The 18394-nt window shown below is 39.2% G+C and overlaps 1 protein-coding gene across 2 annotated transcripts in view; it reads right to left on the minus strand.

Moving 5' to 3' along the window:
• Positions 1–17569, minus strand: part of STK26 (serine/threonine kinase 26) — a 55162-nt gene extending 37593 nt beyond the window's left edge. For both annotated transcript variants that reach the window (XM_079124752.1, XM_079124751.1), the window contains exons 1-2: positions 17411–17569; positions 17160–17310 (exon numbers count right to left, since the gene is read on the minus strand). In XM_079124752.1, the coding sequence (XP_078980878.1) occupies positions 17160–17201 (42 nt within the window). In that variant the 5' untranslated portion in view covers positions 17202–17310; positions 17411–17569. The remainder of the gene's footprint in view (positions 1–17159; positions 17311–17410) is intronic.
• Positions 17570–18394: the final 825 nt, after the last annotated feature.

An 18394-nucleotide genomic window follows, 5' to 3' on the forward strand; every position in this document is an offset into this window, starting at 1 on the left:
TCCATGCTTTCTATGCAAATATGGCAAAGTAAATACAATCCATTTTATTAGTTGACATTTATAATCCTTGTGTATTTAGCAATCAATTTAACAAAGCTGTAATTCTTCAATTAGGATGATCAACATCTGGTACCAAATTTGCATACATGTACAAAATCTGATATTTCTTTAAAAAAATAAAAAGGCTATATGGTCTATTTAGGACCTTTAAAAGACAACATGATTTTAGAATTGGACGTGCCCCTTGTAAAACACTTGACTTTTTTTGATTTGATGATGAGTGATTTCTAGCTGTGGCTAGGGTGGGGAGGGCAATGACAAGTAACCTCAGGATGGAGACAAATGACAAAGTTCCTTAATTAGTTCTTGACTTGCCATCGCCAAAATAAGCTTGATGAGCAATTCGAAGAAATTAAAATGCTTGGAGCAGTGTCTACCCAAAAAGATCTGTGATCTACAACTTGAGCTGACTTGTACCCTATCATTTTACAGTCCTACCCAGAGAGAAAGTACCATTCACCAAACAAATCCTCACTGCCCACCCCAAAAGAACTTAAAAAGCACTTTGAAAAATACAACCTCAAGAACTCCCTTTGTCCTTTCTTGCCTCAGCTAATTTTTTCCCTCCCTTTCTTTCCCTTCATCACATTCAGCCACTCAGGGATGCCTCTTCTGACCATCTCTGCAGTCAAGCTTGACTCATCTCTCCCGAGTTTCTGCTCAGGCTGCTAAGGAGCCACTGACAGCTCTCAGCAGATGAGTGAAAAAATAAATGCTGTGTTTCAGGCAATTCCATCATGTCTGCAGGCAGCCTTGACTCTACTTAGTGATAAAGGCCAGAATGGCATGATAAAAGAAGGGACGATGCCTGACACTTTCTGGGGAAAATTGCTGATAGAACTTCATGATTAAACATGGAGAGAAAGGAAATCAGCAGCAAGTTACAAATAATGCCTGCTGGTCGGTCTTCTTTCCCTTGATAATTTTGTGATTCACCAATACATGTTTTATGGCCTGGTGCCTCTCCCACTAAATCAAGCAGTTAAGTGGCATTTGGTAGAGCCTGATTATTTCATGTGCTATGATCTAATAATTTTAATGCATTTTGATTAAGCATTATTCTCCTTACTGCTGACAAGGTACCTGAGATGTTAATTGTAGGGTGAGGACACTTACTCAGTACAAGGAGGAAACAAATGTGATTATATCTGACACTTAACACTCGCTATTCACTTTCCCTCTCTAATAGATACGGCTGTTTAATTTAAAATACTGATAAAGGCAATTAATACCCTCTCCTTCCCTCCCTTAAATTCCTTTATAAAATTCATCCACTTTTATTTTCTTTCTCTAGAAACTGAGAAAAATATTAAAATGTATCCTTACACAAACACAATTTATCATTCATTATCATTACCAATAGAACTTGCCATATAATTCAATGGTTAAAATTTTTCTTCAAAAAGCAGACAAGAATACATCTACATATTTACTATAATCTGGGGTCTTTCCTTGAATTCAGCTTTATAATACTGGGACCCATATGCAAGTCAGTTCCATTAGTAAAGAGAAAAACTTATCTATTTTCATACTATATCCCTAGCCTACCATAAAACCCCTTCTTTCTTCAGAGTAGCAATTCTCAGTTGAGTTCAAGGTTCTAACGTAGGAGTCAGGAAACTTTCTATATAGGGCCAGATAATAAATATTTTAGGCTTTGTGGGTCAGGTATACTCTGCAGTCTCTGAGTATCACATCTTCTTCTTCTTCTTTTTCTTCATAGCAATTCTTGAAAAGTCTAAAAATATATATATTTTTAGCTTGCAGGTCACCTACAAACAGGCTACAGCCAGAATTCTGCCCTTGGCTATAGTTTGCCAACTGTCACCATAAGGAATCCACTATATGTAATAAATTAACTGCTATGTAGTGCATCTAGAATTGGTCTTTAGTAATGTATCCTTCTTGGGAGAATTGAGAAAAGAATAATTCGAATCATGTTCCCTGTTTAATGGTTCAGATGAAGAATCCTGGTTGAGGGAGTGTGAGTTAGATTAACAAATCTCCAAACACACTACTGAAAAAAGGGGGAGGATTATTATTTTCAAAAACAGACATTCAAAGATATTTACAAGGGAAAACTTCAAAATCTAAATTTCAAACAACTTTCCTTCTGTCTGAAGCATAAGGCAAACATTATAGCCTTAATATCTCTTAGTAGAAAATTAATTACACAGTCAAAAAATAATTACACATTAATTGCCTCAGTAGAAACTGAATTACATCTAATTCAAAATTTGCCTGGAATGAGTAACAAATCCCTTTGATATATAAACAGATGAGTGTTACTTGTTTTTACAAATAATAATCTAGTCTTACTTCCTGAGCAGGATCCCTCAAACTCACAGTTTAAGGGTTTTCTATGCAATCTCCTCACTTCAATTTGAGGAGTGGCTTGCAGGCATTATTTCAAAGAATATACTACATACTTCATCTTAGCAGGTAGGAAGAAATAATTTGGTGTCATACTGTGGAAAACAAATATTCTAGCTTGGAAAACATCTGACCATATTAAATAAGAATATTCTTTTATAATGAACACATCTTCTTTTCAGATAATGGAGTTTTTTTTTTTTTCTGGGGTCTAAAATGGCTGGGGGTGTAGTTCATTGGTACAGCATTTGTCCAGCATGTGCAAGGTCCAGAGATCCATCCCCAGCACCACAAAAATAAATAATTAAATAATTTAAAAGTCTAAACCTGTGCCTTACCATTCAACCAGGATCATCACTTACACTGTAACTGCATAACACACTCATCAAAAATACACACCAGAGCAATCAAATTAAAATGCATCCAGTTAAACAGATTGACCCAAAACCCAGGCAGGTAAGTAGACAATGGGAGACAACTGTGTCTGCCTTGCAACTTGAAGCTGCTATAGCCCCTGGACAGAAAGCAGTGGTTTTTGTTTTGGTTTCTTTTTCTCAAACTAAGAAGACATTTATACCTTTTAAGCTACCAGAAAGTTAAAGTCAATAATAGAAACAATATTTAACACCCATAAGTGTTCTTAGAAAATATAGTGAATTGGACTACTAGTACTTAAAACTCTTTTCTCGGCCAAAGCAGAAATCAAATGGTGCTAAAAAGTCATTAGGCAAACTTATTTTCAAGTAAATCTGAGATGCTACTCAGCCTTGAAATGCTCCAAAGAACTATTTTAATCATTCCCTGAGGGAGACCTTTAATGCCAGAACCTACTGGAAAAGTAACAATGATATTAAATTCAGTCATTTGACAGTGAGTCTCTTCTTTTGCCTTCCCTCCCCCACAAAAATAGCAGTCCAAATTAACCAAATAAAACCTGTGATATTCTGGCATTTTCCCTTGTTAATGAAAAGGACTCCTTTACCTGCCAAAGAAAAAAAAGGCCACCCAAAATGACTCCAGTGTCTAGAAACAATTTATTGGAACAATATACATGCCACCAAAATTGCACATCTTAAACAGAAAAGCAGTTGAAATCACTATCCCCGTGTCGTCAGCTCTTCCCCTCATCTTTCACCCAAGCTTCCTCCCAACCAAAGGCACTTAACATTTTCTTGCGATAACCAAATTAATTATGTAAATGTAACTCTCATCAAAGAAGTCATAAGCAACAAGAAAGAAATGAATTACTATTACCTCCCCAATTTCCTTTTCTGTTAGCCTTTTCTCCTCTCTGCAGAAAGTAGAGAAATTTCCCATTCTAAAAAATATAGAAAGAATTCTCACTCTTTAAAGCAAAAGACTACTTTTCCCTTTCCTTGGAAATACTGTCTTTCTGTTCTTCCAGACTCCAACACCTCTTCCCTCACCTACATTTTCTGTTTGCTCATGAGGCAGCAGTAATCCTCTGGTATTATGAAATTCTACCTTCCCTAAGCAGGGTTTACACCGCAGCCTCCAAAAACGATGCCCGAACCTCAGCAGATAGAAGATCCATAGCAACAGCGGTAATAGTTTTTTTCACTTGCTATTACCAGAAATCACAGTCCAAAAAGACGACCATGGAGGTGTCACCTATGCTAAAACCTCAAAATTGATTCATTATTTAACTAGTTGAATCCCACGTTTTTCATTGTATGTACCCTTTGGGAAGCTTGTGACAGAGGAAAAAAGATCTTTCAGTGACAGTCACCATTTTTCATAAAGAGATAAATAGTTTAAAAAAAAAGCAGCTCTCTGGGTACAAGATTTTGTCACAGAAACTGACTCCAATGCCCGGTCTCCTCTATAGTGTGAAGTACCCATAACAAATTTAGCTTCAAAATGAGAGCGTAGACAAGGATGACAAGTTTCTGTTAACTAGAAGTCATTTGTATACTGCCCAATAGCTCTGATTTTACTAACAGGTAAACAGATTTGTATTTATCAAAGACAGTTACTTTGATGCAATCATTCTCTGTAAGACTATTCTATGGGAGAAATTAAGCAGAGAATTGGAAATCTTGATAAATGTAATCCTACATAATGTTCAATTCTAATTCACTAAAACTGCTTAACACTGGTATTGAATTTCATTAAAAGTCATTTCCCATGATCTGTACCCTGTATGGAATACACTGCTGTGAGTTCAATTTCTTCAAGAATAATAGGGGTTTAAATAACAAAGGTAGGAAGAACCAGCCATGGTAAAAGTGCAACATGTGTCACAACATAAATATGACGTGTAAAATCCTGATAACCTTAATATGCATAGGTACATACACATATTTACTTTAGAGTACATATTTTAAATGAGGTAAGAATTCTCCACATTTACTGTTTTTTATATAATAAAAATATTTAGCAACCCCATGAATATCAGTATTTCCTGACTACATAAATTTTACTGACTTCTTTTTAAATGCCGATCTTTTTTTGTTCTTTTTAGATATACATGACAGTAGAGTGTATTTTGTATTATACATACATGGAGTATAACTTATTCTAATTAGGACCTTGTACATGATGTGGAGTTTCACTGGTGGTGTATTCATATATGAACACAGGAAAGTGATGTCCAATTCATTCCACTGTCTTTCCTGGTTCCATCCCCCCTCCCTTCCCTTCATTCTCCTTTGTCTAATCCAATGAACTTCTGTTCTTCCCCCCCTTGTTATGTTACTATCCATGTATGCAGATCTTAAATGACACTGTTAGAGGTTTCTGCTTCTTGAATTTAGCAGCCATCCTATCTTTTACCCATTTTTCTACTAAAAAATAGTTTTATCTACAATTGGTACAACTGATTAAAAACTCTACAAATGTTAAGCCTTGGTTTTTTTGAATAAAGTGTTTTCAAAATTGCAAAATACACTTCATGTGGAACCATTATTATGTGTGCATAAATAAAACACCTATTCATCTGTCCATTCATTCATCTATCATTTTCACCAACAAAACTGACTCCAGTTTTGTATAATAAAATACAGTTTTGAATAATAAAACTTCTTATTTATAAGAATAAGTATCCTGGAAGAGATAACGTAAAAAAATCTTTTCTTTTTTAAAACTATTTTTATAGTTATCGATGGACCTTTATTTTATTTACTTATTTTTATGCGAGGATTGAACCCAGTGCCTCACACAAGCTAGGCAAGCACTCTACCACTGAGCCAACACCCCAGCCCAAGGTAAAAATTTCTTAATTTTTACATCCAAATTGTATTCCCTAAAAGGGAAACAGGTCACTTAGTGATTCTGTAAACTTATTCTAACAATAATTAAATACGACTTCAAGTAGTTTCAAGAAGACATTTCTGCACATGCTTTTGAATACCCTCACAGGTAGCAAATCTTTGATTCTGAAGGATGGATTCATTGGCTGTCTGTTCATTTTAGAAACTGAAAAGTAAGCTAGGTACAAGGTTGATGAATGAGGTGGGTAATCACATTTGCTCACATTGTTTGGTGTTGGCAAACTCATTTGATATTTGCTTCTCGTATTTTCAGTTTTCATCATATGTTTGAACTAAATTCTGAGTTTTCCTACATGGTACCTGTTGTCAAGTGCTAATATATTAATCTGACAGGCATAGAGAATATTTTAGAGAGCAGAGAGGGCATTTAGAAAGTGGTGTGATATTTCCTTAATGACTCAGAATTAACTTCCTCTTCCTTCCAGGAATTTACACGTGCAATCAAAAAGTTGGCTTTGGAATGTCATGATTGTGAATGAGTAATTTTTTTATATAATAGCATTCCAAAGATGAAGCTTGTGCTTGCCTGATTGCGGAGGATAGTAGACTTGGAAAAAGGGGTGCTAATGGAGGGAGGGAAAATAATAAAAACCCATAAGATGTGTCAAAAGTGGAAAAGGTTGTCAGGCGCAGTGGCACATGCCTGTAATCCCAGTGGCTCAGGAGACTGAGACAGGAGGATTGTGAGTTCAAAGTCAGCCTCAGCAACCTAGCAAGGCCCTGAGCAACTCAGTGAGACCCTGTCTCTAAATAAAACACAAAACAGGGCTGAGGATGTGGCTCAGTGGTCGAGTACCCCTGAGTCCAATCCCTAGTACCAAAATAAAAAGTTGAGAAGGTCTTAAAAATCTTTAACTTGGGAGAAATACTGTCACCTTTGGCATTTAATATACTGACATTTTACTTCATTTTAGCCAAGTTGCATTTTGGCAGCTATAAACATACAGATTTCAAGTACAGTAATAACTCCACGAAGTATTAATTTCTAAGAACTGATCATCTAAGAGGTTTGTCCAGATAAACAAAATATGTATAACAAAATTTAAGATATTAAATCAATAAATAAAAAACAAGTATTTATGGGTCAAAGATGAATAAGAAGAATGAGCATTTGCTGCCTAAATACAAACTTATTTCAATCAAGGAAAATACAAGTCATGGGTGACAGTGAGATTTTGGAAACTATAGAAACTGACACAAAGTTGGCTCAGTTTCTTGGAAGGATAATTAGAAATCTTATTTTCATCTCTCATAATTTCATCTAACTAGGTATATTCACACAGGACTCTCCTAGCTCCATCTTCTCTCCTGAATAAATGTATTACTAATTGCTTCAGCTTGGATGTATAACCAACACTTCAAATTCAGTATTTCTAAAACTAAACCCACTTTCTTCCAAGCTCAGCCATATCTTTGACTCTTAACTACCCCATCATGTTTTTCCTCTTGCCATTCAATTAACCACCCACTAGTTGTCCAAAGTCTTCCTTGAGTGATGCTCAGATTGGTTCCCAAACCTGCAGAGCAGTTAGGAACTCATTAAAAAATGTACCCCACACCAACTGTATCAGAAACTTAGAATGGGCCCCTTCAGGTGGTACTTATGCAGGCTCAAGTGTGACCATCCTTGCCCTGGATCAAACCATCATCAATTAAATCTTTCAGCCTTTCTCTATCTCCAACCCAGCCTGTCAGGTTTTTGGAAGCCATGTGCAATCTTCCAAAACAAACAACATTGTTTCCATCATTTTGCTATGTTGCTGAAAAACTCCTTATTATCCATTGAGTGAAGAAGACATGTCTCAGTCTGGCATTCAAGGCCTTTCACAATCTGGCCAAAACATAGTTTATGCCAACAGGCACCTACTTCAGACCTCGGTACAGAAAGAATCTTGACCGTGCCTCCTTCTTATGGTTTGGATGTGAGATGTCCCCCAAAAGTTCATGTGTGAGACAATGCAAGTAGGCTCAGAGAAGAAATGATTGTGGTATGGGAGCCTTAACCCAATCAGTGAATTAATCCCTTGATAGGGATTAACTTAGTGGAAACTGAAGGCAGGCAGGGAGTGGCTGGAGAAGGTGGGTCATTGGGGCGGTCGCTTTGGGGTATGTATTTTATATCTGAAGAGTGGAGTCTCTCTCTGCTTTCTGATCATCTTGTGAGCCACTTCCCTCCGCCACTCTTCCACCATGATGTTCTGCCTCACATTTAGCCCCGAGAAATGGAGCAGGCTGTCTATGACAGAGACCTCCGAAACCGTGAGCCCCCAAATAAACTTTGCCTCCTCTACAATTGTTCTTGTCAGGCCTTTTGGTCACAGCAGCAAAAAAGCTGCCTCGAATGCTACTTGTGTCTCTTCTCCCATTGCTCTCCCATTCTGTTTTAAGGGTCTGATGAAGGTGGCCTTCCTTAGAAGCAGTGGAATGCAGTGGCAAAACTCAAGTGCCTGGCATAATGACAGTTTCCTTCCTTAAGCCCAGTCTTCCTAAGGATTCTTGCATTTATATCAGATTCTATCTCATTTGGGATTCATCACTTTTGCTATGCATTGTAGGACTGCTAAGAGTGTAGGTGTCTAGTCATTTCATTAGAATAAAAACTTCTTGAGTTAGAGACTCTCATACAGGTTATATCTCAAAGACAGGAATCAAGTCCTATGTCCTGCTCAAAATAAGCTTTCCTAAATTTGCTACTAATAATCTAGCTTAAATCAAACTCAGTTATTTCATGAAGACTAGGCATGTAAAAACCTTAAGCCTGGTTCACCACTGTCCAACTTGGGAAAGTTCAATATATTACCATTTACTGACAAGCACATAGAGAGGCTCAGAGTCAAGTTCAAAGGATTTGAACTAGAGAAGCAAACAGGACTCTAATTAATGAGTTTGCTAACTGTTATTCTCATGGGGTAGTAGCATTAAAAAGCACACACTTGAAATATGCTTCTTTTCCTAAGGCTGCCAGACACACTGACTATATAGTGTCTTTTACTACAAGAGGTCAAAGTTCTATTTTCTGTCACCACACTTCGTAGCATGTGTGCATGCTTTACTGATTGATTTCTTTTGTGATTCTGCTTAAAGTTAAGGCAGGCAGCAGAAAATTGAGACCACGGAGTCTAAAAACTTTCCCAGCACTAGTGGGCAGCAACAATGATGAGGCAGAGGCTTTGGGAAGAAATTTTGACTTTATGATTTCTATTGACCCAGCTTCCCAAAATTTTCTTGTACTGACAACAGTTTATACCCCTCCTGATTATCTTGATTTCCCATCTCTTCCCACCACCCACTGCTGTTATTTATACCATACTGCATCGAATAGTTAAGCCTAGCTTAATGTACATACTGTAAACTGATATGTTCCAAAGCAATGGTTTAATGGAAAGCTGGGGGAGGGGACAGAGTTTAAAAAGCAGTAACAGCAACTCAAAAATGTATTTTCAAAGAAAAATCTGGATGATTCTAGATGTCCTTGAAGTATTTCCTCCACCTGCCAAAAATTCACTCCTAGGATTATGTTACCAGGCACTATTGAAACCTGGTAGAGTAATTCACTAGACTGCTTAGGAATGTCCTAACACACCTAGTGTGGTATGGATTTCAAATCCAGTAAAACTTCATTAAGTTGATACTGGGAAACTGTTTCTCTAATTCAAAGGAACTCTTATTCTTTGGCTAGACAACCTATTGTACTGTAATAAACAAACTGAGAAAACCAAATGATGGTTGGTTTGAGCCCAACTTATTCCAGTCCTTCGCATTTTAAATTAATAAGGTTTTACAGACTCCACCCCCCCCCCCGGGTTTTTCTTTAACAGGTGAATGGACAGGAGAGAGAGGGAAAATACCACCAACATAATCTCTGTTACAAAGATCACAAAGATAGGTCGAAAAGTTTTTTGTAAATATTTTTCATGAGAAAAACACGGAACAAAGTGCCTTGGATTTCTCAACCACACATTTTTGAAGTTACTTGACCAAAAGGGGGGAAAGTGGACACTGAAAAAAGCCAATTAGAACATTTTCAGCTCTTTCATCTAAGCGTCTACAGTTTTGTTTACTCTGAGGCTCAGGAAGTAAGAACCACAATTTTGTTCTAATTTTACCAAACTATCCCAAACTATGCTATACTAATGGCTAATCTGATAATTTGCAAAATGAATCATTCTAATTCATGATCTTATGATAAATGAAGAAAAAGAAAGGGCAGTAGACTGCTGTTAGGGAATGCTGAAACAAGTCCAGAGAAGGTTAAGGGAAAGTTCTGGGCAGCAGCCTGGAGCTCTAGCCCTAGTAGGGTAATGTGGAGAAGGTGTGGTGGGGAGAGGCAGGCAGAAATAGAGGAAGAGGACTAAATCTGCTCCATGTATAGCTTTTCTGATTTTTTTTAACACATTAGGTGATTTGCCTGGGTCATATGAAGTATTGGGGAGGGAAAATAAAGAGGATCATGGTAGAATTGGCAAGCAATGTGTTGACAGTCTTAGTTTTTAATCCAATTTTGAAGGCATTTTCCTATATAATCACTCTTCCTATTTCATAAGATTGTTGAAAGGAATTAGTTAATATCTTTAATAAATTCCTGGTACATATTAATTCAAGGATGTGGTCCCCACCATATAACACCTTAGTCTAAAATGGCAGATGAAAAGAGAGAAACGTACTTAAAATGGGGCCAACATTTGGTGTATTTTATTGATATTTATTTCTTTCAGAGCCAGTTATTTCATGGCATTGCTCCAGAGATTTTGCTTTATATGTACCCATGATGCAAACTGTTTGAGATTATGAGAAGAAATTAAAATGAGTTTGTTGCATCATATCTAATAATAATATTAATTTGTGTTCTCCTAATTCTATTTTTTAGCAACAACAACAACAAAAGTTAAACCATCAATCTTTCAGAAGACACAATTCAGTCAAAAACTCGTGGAAATGCCTGAAATTCTACTATTAGGCTTCCATTTCTTTAAAGCTTTATTCCCTGGTGGAATAGTTCACACACTGCGCCATTAATAAAAAAAAAATCTTAATATGAACGAAATTCTCTGATTCTAATGTTATAGTTGGGACAGGGAAATAAAAAAGTTTAAAAATTGTGTTTGTTATGGAGGGTGGGGGAAGGTAAAAGGAAGGGACAAGAGATGGGTAGGTCCTAATCACCAGGGAAAGAACCCTGGGCTGGGGAGATAGCTCAGTTGGTAGAGTGCTTGCCTTGCAAGCACAAGGCCCTGGGTTCAATCCCCAGCACTGCAAAAAAAAAAAAAACCCTGAAGAGTCATTGATAATACAACTACATGGAAGGAGAAGAGATGAGAGAGGAGAATATTTCTCCCAAGCACAGATTTGTCTGAAATCAGCCCTGGTTACTAGAAATGCAACGAGGCTCCTTTTTTTTCTCAAGGCCTTGGAAGGCAAGGGAATGGAAGACTCAGTGTTGGACAGCTGATTAGTTTACAAGTGTATTATGCTAGACATATTATGTACGATGCATTAAGATCATTTTAGTTAATAAAGTCTATTGTACACATCTAGTCTTCATTATCCAAAGAATTAAGCATTACACAACATATTTAAAGAGTCAGAATTGAAAAAGGAAAACTCTGTAGTCTATAACACACTCAGTGAACACTTCTATTTGTAATTCATAGGTAATGGTATAAAGAAAGTAAAATACATGGTCTCTGACTTCAGAAAATTCACAAGCTAGTTTTGGAGACACATATAACAGACATTAAGAGAAAAACTAAGGCAGTATATAAACCAAGGATTGTCTGCTGATGACAAGAAGTGCTTAGAAATGGAACAGATTTCTATTGCCTGGAACATTCAGAGAAAATTTATGGAGAAAGTAAAATGACAACTTTAAAAGCAGATAGGATTTTGCCTATCCGTGATTACTTAATTGTAACTGTCATGATAGAGCAAAAGGGTTTTTTCTTTTTTTTGATGTCAGGGATTGAAGCCAGGGGTGCTTAACCACTGAGCTACATCCCCAGCCCTTTTTATATTTTATTTTGAGACAGGGTCTAACTAATTTGCTGAGGCTCTTGCTAAATTGCTGAGGCTGGCCTTGAACTTGCAGTCTTCTTGTCTCAGCCTCCCAACTCGCTTGGATTACAGGTGTGCACCACAACACAAGGCTAAAAGGGATTTCTTGTTGGGGAATAACCAGAATTCAGTTTAGATCTATAGAGAGGAGCCAAATAACAGAATGTTTGGGAGTCAGAGCAGAGGGTTTTGGATCTGACTGGGGAAAGTGGGGTTGCTGTGATTGGGGTTCAATAGAAAAATTTGGGTTATCAAGTAAGAGGGCTGAGATAATGACAGTGTTTTCATGCAATTAGCCTAACATTGTTTTGCAGGATGAACTGTCCATATATATCATAATACCTTTTTTAAAGAAGCCCAAAATACACTCCACAGCTGATAGTTAATTCATCAAAATAACCTCTCATTGAGTCAAAGAAAATGCAGCTTTTATTATTCCCAATTTTGCAGATGATTTGCTCAAGGTTACTGAATAAATGAAAGGCAGAATAAAAAAATAACAGTATCACAATGTTCAGTGTTTCTAAATTATTTTCTATCATTTTCTATGAGTCAAGCAAGGGAGGTACACGATGAACCTTATACTCAAGTGCCATTTCTAGACCATCATTACTGATCAAGTCACATGTCCCACTGTGCCCAATTCCCATTTACTCTCCCCAGTAGTCCCTACCCCTTAGCTTTAAACCTTCCAATTACCCCCACATATCTAAGGTTGGCTGTGATTATTTTTTCCAGCTGGTCTTCTGCTATTATCATTAGTATATTCGATCCCTCTGCATCAACCACTGGACAACTGGGACATTGGTTAGGGTTCAGCAAATCAAGGCAAAGCTTGTTACCTCTTGCCACCTCAGAATGCAAATCTAATTAGTCCCTTAGGAAGGTGTAAGAGATAAGAACTCCATATGCTGGAATCTGATACCAAAAAGACTTCCTTCTCCAATTTGGTTTTTCTGATGATAGTTAAATAAAGAATCCCTCCCACCCCAGTTACCCACCCCCATCCTAATACATTGGTTGTCTCATCCTTCCATGCTTCTCAAGGTTAGCATTCTTTTTCTCAAAACTTATGTTTCCTGTCTCATGAGGGCCCTCATTTCCACATATTCTCTCTAGTATTATGAACCCCTCCCTCCTTGAAAGCACCCCATCCTTCATTTTTCAAGTATGGTACCTGTCAAATAGTAGTTGCAAAGTTAATGTCTGATGAATAAATAAAGCTCCAGTTCTATATCTCCTAACAACTTGTCAGACATATTTACTTTGTTATCCAATTGTTACCTCAAAATTTGTCAGTCTGGAATAGAAATCATTCTATTAGATTAGGGTCTTCCCCATTACATTCCAATGTCTTTCATATGTACCATAATTCTCCCAGTTTCCCATATATTTCTCCGAGTTTCCCAAAGAATTTGACTCCTTCTGTAACTAGCTAATTATTAACTCTGCCAATTTTTTTTCTTCATAGTACTAAGCATATGGAAGGCAATCTGTCAATGTAAGGCTCATTGCATCTGTATAGCTATGATTGACGCACAGAAATGCCTCTTTAGGTCAAACTGCCTTAAATCTCTTAACTCTCCAGTTCATCCATTTATGTAGTATTGTTTTCTCTTCCTGCATATAACTTTGTTCATTGAGTATCCTTTACTCAGAAATGTTCAATGGTTAGTTCAAAGGTTAATAAAATCCTTCCATAGCATTTGAGGACCACCACAATATGAACTCAATCCACTTTTCCAATCTTATCTCCTATTATTTCTCTAGGGATATTCTTCATCATGGCCCAAATGATTTTTATCACTTTCAGTATGTGTGCATGTGGGTGTGAGTGTATGCATGTATGTTTACCCATGCACATGCACCCTCCCCTATATATCTATCTATATATACTTATGTTCAAGGTATTTCCAAGCAAGGAAATACCCTTCCCAGTATAGATCCTAAAAATACTTTGGAAGACCCCCTCAACTCTCCAATCTGAAACTTCTATTGTACTTATAGTAAATTCACAGACTTGGAATCAATTGATTGTTTCACATAGTTTTAACAACCCCAAAAGATTTTTAAATCTGGAAGGGCAAATCATGCAGTATACTTCTCAGAGTCCAGTACTACGTTCACCAATGCCAGGTAATGTTTTCTATCCCTTAGTTAAAAAAAAATTTAATAACATGTTTATTAATCCTAAAATTCCATTACCACTCATATCCCAAATAAACACTGTTAAACTGTAACACCTTGACCACATTTAAAGATAATTGAAAGCTAGTTTTAAAATTCTTTAGCAGAAACTTGTAAAAAATTCTTTAATGAAACGCATAGCATAAAGCATAAAACATTTAGTACTCAATTCAACATTTAACTTTATTCCCCACCTAAATTTTATGCAAGATCTAAAAATTAATTTAGGGTATTTGTCTTCATAAATACTAATGCAAGTTCCAAGGGGAAATATCTTAAGCTTTTAAGTGTGATTTATAACTGAAAACTTCAAAGAAAAAAAAACAGGGTTTAAATCATTAAAGAGTAAATATTTGGGTGGAAAGAAACAGGTTTATGGGTTTATTATTTTTTTAAGTTGTACTTTAAATATTGTTCAAGAGCTCTGCTCCTGGGGTGGAAAATTCCTTTAGTTATACACTAAAGAAGAAAGTACAAATTAACTACAAAAAATTCATACCCTCAACATTTGGTGTAATAGGGCAAAAATGCTCATTACCACAATATTAAGAAATATCAACAATATGAGTTTGAGTAACTAATTCATAAGGAAGAGTTTGAATTGGACTAAGTCCTAGGTTTTCTTTCTTCACTCCAAGTTTCTTTTCTATTTTAAACTAGTGGCAACAGAAATTTCTTTGTTTGAAAGTTAGGAATGCTGAAGTCTTAAGTGATAGAACAGGTAGCTCAGCTTCTACTTCACGTCTCTCCTCAGAGGGAGAGAAACATTGTGGATAAAGCAATTTTGTTTTTATTTCTGGAAAAATCATTTTTTCCATCAATCTTCATAATTCTCTAAAATAAACTGTTAAAAAGTTATAGGCCAGTAGACCAATTCACCCTGATTTGTGGAAATACTGTACATTAATTTCAAGAACACATGGCTAACTCAAGTTTTCTTACTACTCTAAAGGCCTAAAAGTTGCTCCTAATGTTAACAAAATTTCAGGCAAATGTTACGGGTTCATGATATATTTCTGTATCTCATCTGCAATACTTTTGCAAAAGAATAGTAAAAGTCTAGGTTCAAGGGTCACACTGCATGCCATCAAATTTATTTTTAGGAGAGTATACAATTTCAACTATGGGAAAAACTTTTTTTTTGCTTCAAGTGCTAAAGAATCACATCTAGAAAGAAAATGGAAATAAGAAGTCAAGAATTTGCTATTTCATTAAGGTGTGGAGAATGAAAAATAGTCTTCTTTGCTAATACTGAGATGATTGCTCTAAACAAATTACGTTTGACAAATTTACCACAACTTTTAGAGGGCATAAATTGCAAAGAAAAATTTAAAATAATTTAAAATATGTGGTTCACATTCTCACCAACCTCAAATGAAGATTTAAACATTCAAGAGATAGCCAACTTAGATAATTAAGCAAAGCAGGAAGCAATAAGAAACACTAAACAACAAGCAGTTCCTAAACCATATTAATCAAATAAAGTCAAGACAAATGAAATGAAGACAAGAAACCATTTTCTCCTCAGCACACAGAGTTGCCCCAAATCACAAATGATGAACGGGAGACAAGGCTGACGCACGCACGCAGGCGCACGCACACAATGGAGAGAGCAGCATGGAGACCCTCAGAGACAAACTTTACACATGTAACGTTCTATTCTGCACGCAATGGAAAGGAGAGTGCTGGTGGAAAAAATATTACACTTTCTTCCAGATCAGACGGAGCAAAACGACAGTTAGTACTGCAAACTACAATTCTCCTGATACAATCAAAGGCGCAACTGAATGAATGGGGTGTGGGGCAGGGTGGATGGAGGAAAGAGAGGGAGGGAAGGAGGGGGGGAAAGTGCCTGAGAAGAAAGTTGGGGGAGGTACTTTGCAAGCTTGAATGGATTAACTTAAAAAAAAAAAAAAGTCCTACTATTTCCTACTTCACATCCTCCCCTAATTTTTATGAAATATACACGGACTTCCTGGGAGGCAACCCAGACTAGCCCTAAATGCAGGCTGAAAGGCCTAGGGCTTCAGACACGGGGAGACCTAGGCTAGATATATGCCCTAACACAGACAGCCCCTTTTGGGGGGAAAAGGACTTTAAGAATCATTTTTGCCACCATGCATAAAACAAGACCAATTGCTAAAGAAAGATGTATTCCATGCATCAATTCACAGTGCTTTGATCTTCTACTAGAAACAAGAATGTACCGCTCTGGACTTTTTTTTTCTTCACTTGAAAAAGTTTGTTTTCTCATTTTCAGAAGATCATCAGGGACTGAGGCGTTAGTGTTTAAGCCTGTGACTTGTTCCTAAATGGGTTGTTTAGGCTACCTAGCAAAGGGGGAAAAAGCGTGAATGCTTTAAAAGGTTAATTAGGATAAAGGCAGATAGGCTGAATGTACTGACTTTAAAACGTAATAGCATAAAAAGTCGTTTGATACAACTTTTCTTTAATAAAATGAAAATATAATGGGGGATGGAGATGAACTCTTGAATAAGAAGTTGGGTCTCATGCAGTGGTCCCTTGTACAGGACAAAAAGCTTCCTTCAACCACATGCAACAATCCTGAGAAAGGCAAGGAGAGGGTGCTGGGAAATGACCACCTCGGTCACTTTGAATATTTCTCACACTACTATGAGCTAGGCCAGGTGGGGGAGCGAGACACAACTTCACCCTTAACAAGCAACACCGAAAGGGAAAAAGAAGTCACCTCACTCTTCTTTGCTCTACACACACAGGAAGAGCCCAATTCAACGCCACCGCCACCCCTGTCTCGCCCCGCCCCAAGTTGTGTGTGTGTGTGTGTCGGGGGGCACGACTCGCGTTTCATCCCACAAGTTCTGAGACACCTCCATCTCTTCCAGGTTAAGTTCCCCCACCCCCAGTCCTCCACCGTGCCACGCTCAGCAGACGCAGGTGTCTCTGGTTCTGGCCTATTTTTATATCCTCACCCACCAGCAAGCCCCGTCTAGTTGCACGCCCCAGTCCCTCCGTGCCTGCCCAGCGCAGAGCACCACCTAGCCTGGACACCAGGAAAACACCTCGAGCCCTACTCCAGGGTCACCTGGCCAGAGCACTGGGCCCTGCCTTCAGGGGAGTCCTGGGGCCGCCCCTCCTCGCTGGTGCCTAGTGCGGGGCGCGCACGGGGCTCCCGAGCAGTCACGTGGGAGGCAGGGGAGGCCTGAGCTTCCTCACCTGCATCCCAGGCACTTGGACAGCCACCGGTGAGTGGGCCATGAAGGCGACTTCTGCTCCGCACTGCTTCTGCGGCGGTGGCGCCTTGGGTTCAGGCTGGCTCCTCCTACAGGGGTAGCTCGGCGGCCCTCCCAGGCTTTTCGATCGGGGCCTGGAAGGACACACAGAAGTGGGCTTACTGGGCTGGTGGCTTGAAGCCCCGGGCTAGGAGGTGGGCGGGTCGCGGCGCGACTCCCTGGGACTCAGTCTACCTTTCTGGCGCCCGCCCGCCGCTGTGGCCGCCGCCTCCGCTGCTGCTCCTCTTCCTGAATGCTGGGCGCTGTGTGTGGCGGTGGCTGGGACCTGGGCTCGAGTGATGCCGCTCGTCTGCGCCTCGCCGCTTTAGGAAGAGGAGGTGGAGGCGCCCCAGCAACCCGCCCGCTCGCCTGGCCTGGGAGGCGGTTGGGGGCGGTTCCGCAGTTGGCCCTGCCCCCGCCCGGCAGCCGGGCGGTGTCGGGGGAGCCGAAGCTGCAGGCAGCGAGAGGGTTTGGCTGGGGTGGCTGGAGCTGGAGAAGGGGGGGAACCTCGGGGCACACGGAGAGCAGGACCCCGAGAACGGAAGACCTGGAACTCGACTGGGCCTGGAGAGAGAGTGGAAGAGTTTGGGAGACCCTGGGGGGACGAGAGCGTCCCAGACGTGGCCACGTTGCAGGCAGGCTTGCGAGGCTGGAGCGCTTGAAGCCTCCGAGGCGTCTTGGGCTGAAACTTGGGGAGTGCTGGAAGTTTTCCTCGGCTCCTCCACCTGGCCGAGGGTGGGACCACAGAGAGTCGCGGAGTTGGTGGACCCCGGCTCCTTCTCACCGAACCGTGTCCCCAGCCGCGGGCCGAACCACTGGGCAGATCCGTAGTCTCTGTCCTGCTTTCCGGTTCTCCCGCCCGCCCACATGATTCAGGTGACTTCAACCTGAGGCTTCCCTACCTCTTGGGCTATTAGTTGGGAGATGGCCAGACTGGGCTTCTCGCCGCCAAGTTCTGCACGTGTGAAGGAGAGGGAAATGGGAAAACAGATGGTATATCGGCAGAAAAATTAATGAGGATAATAGAGGCAAGGGAAATGAGATTGGATCATTAGCAGCAGCAGTACATGTTATTGAATTCAGCATACACAGCCGTGGTTTCCGCAACTCTCTGCCTCCGCCCGAGTTTAAATTCCACTCCGGGAACTCTTTTGAGACCCTGATAATAACAAAATAACA

Source organism: Sciurus vulgaris, assembly GCF_902686455.1.
Source record: "Sciurus vulgaris genome assembly, chromosome: X".
Lineage (NCBI taxonomy): Eukaryota > Metazoa > Chordata > Mammalia > Rodentia > Sciuridae > Sciurus > Sciurus vulgaris.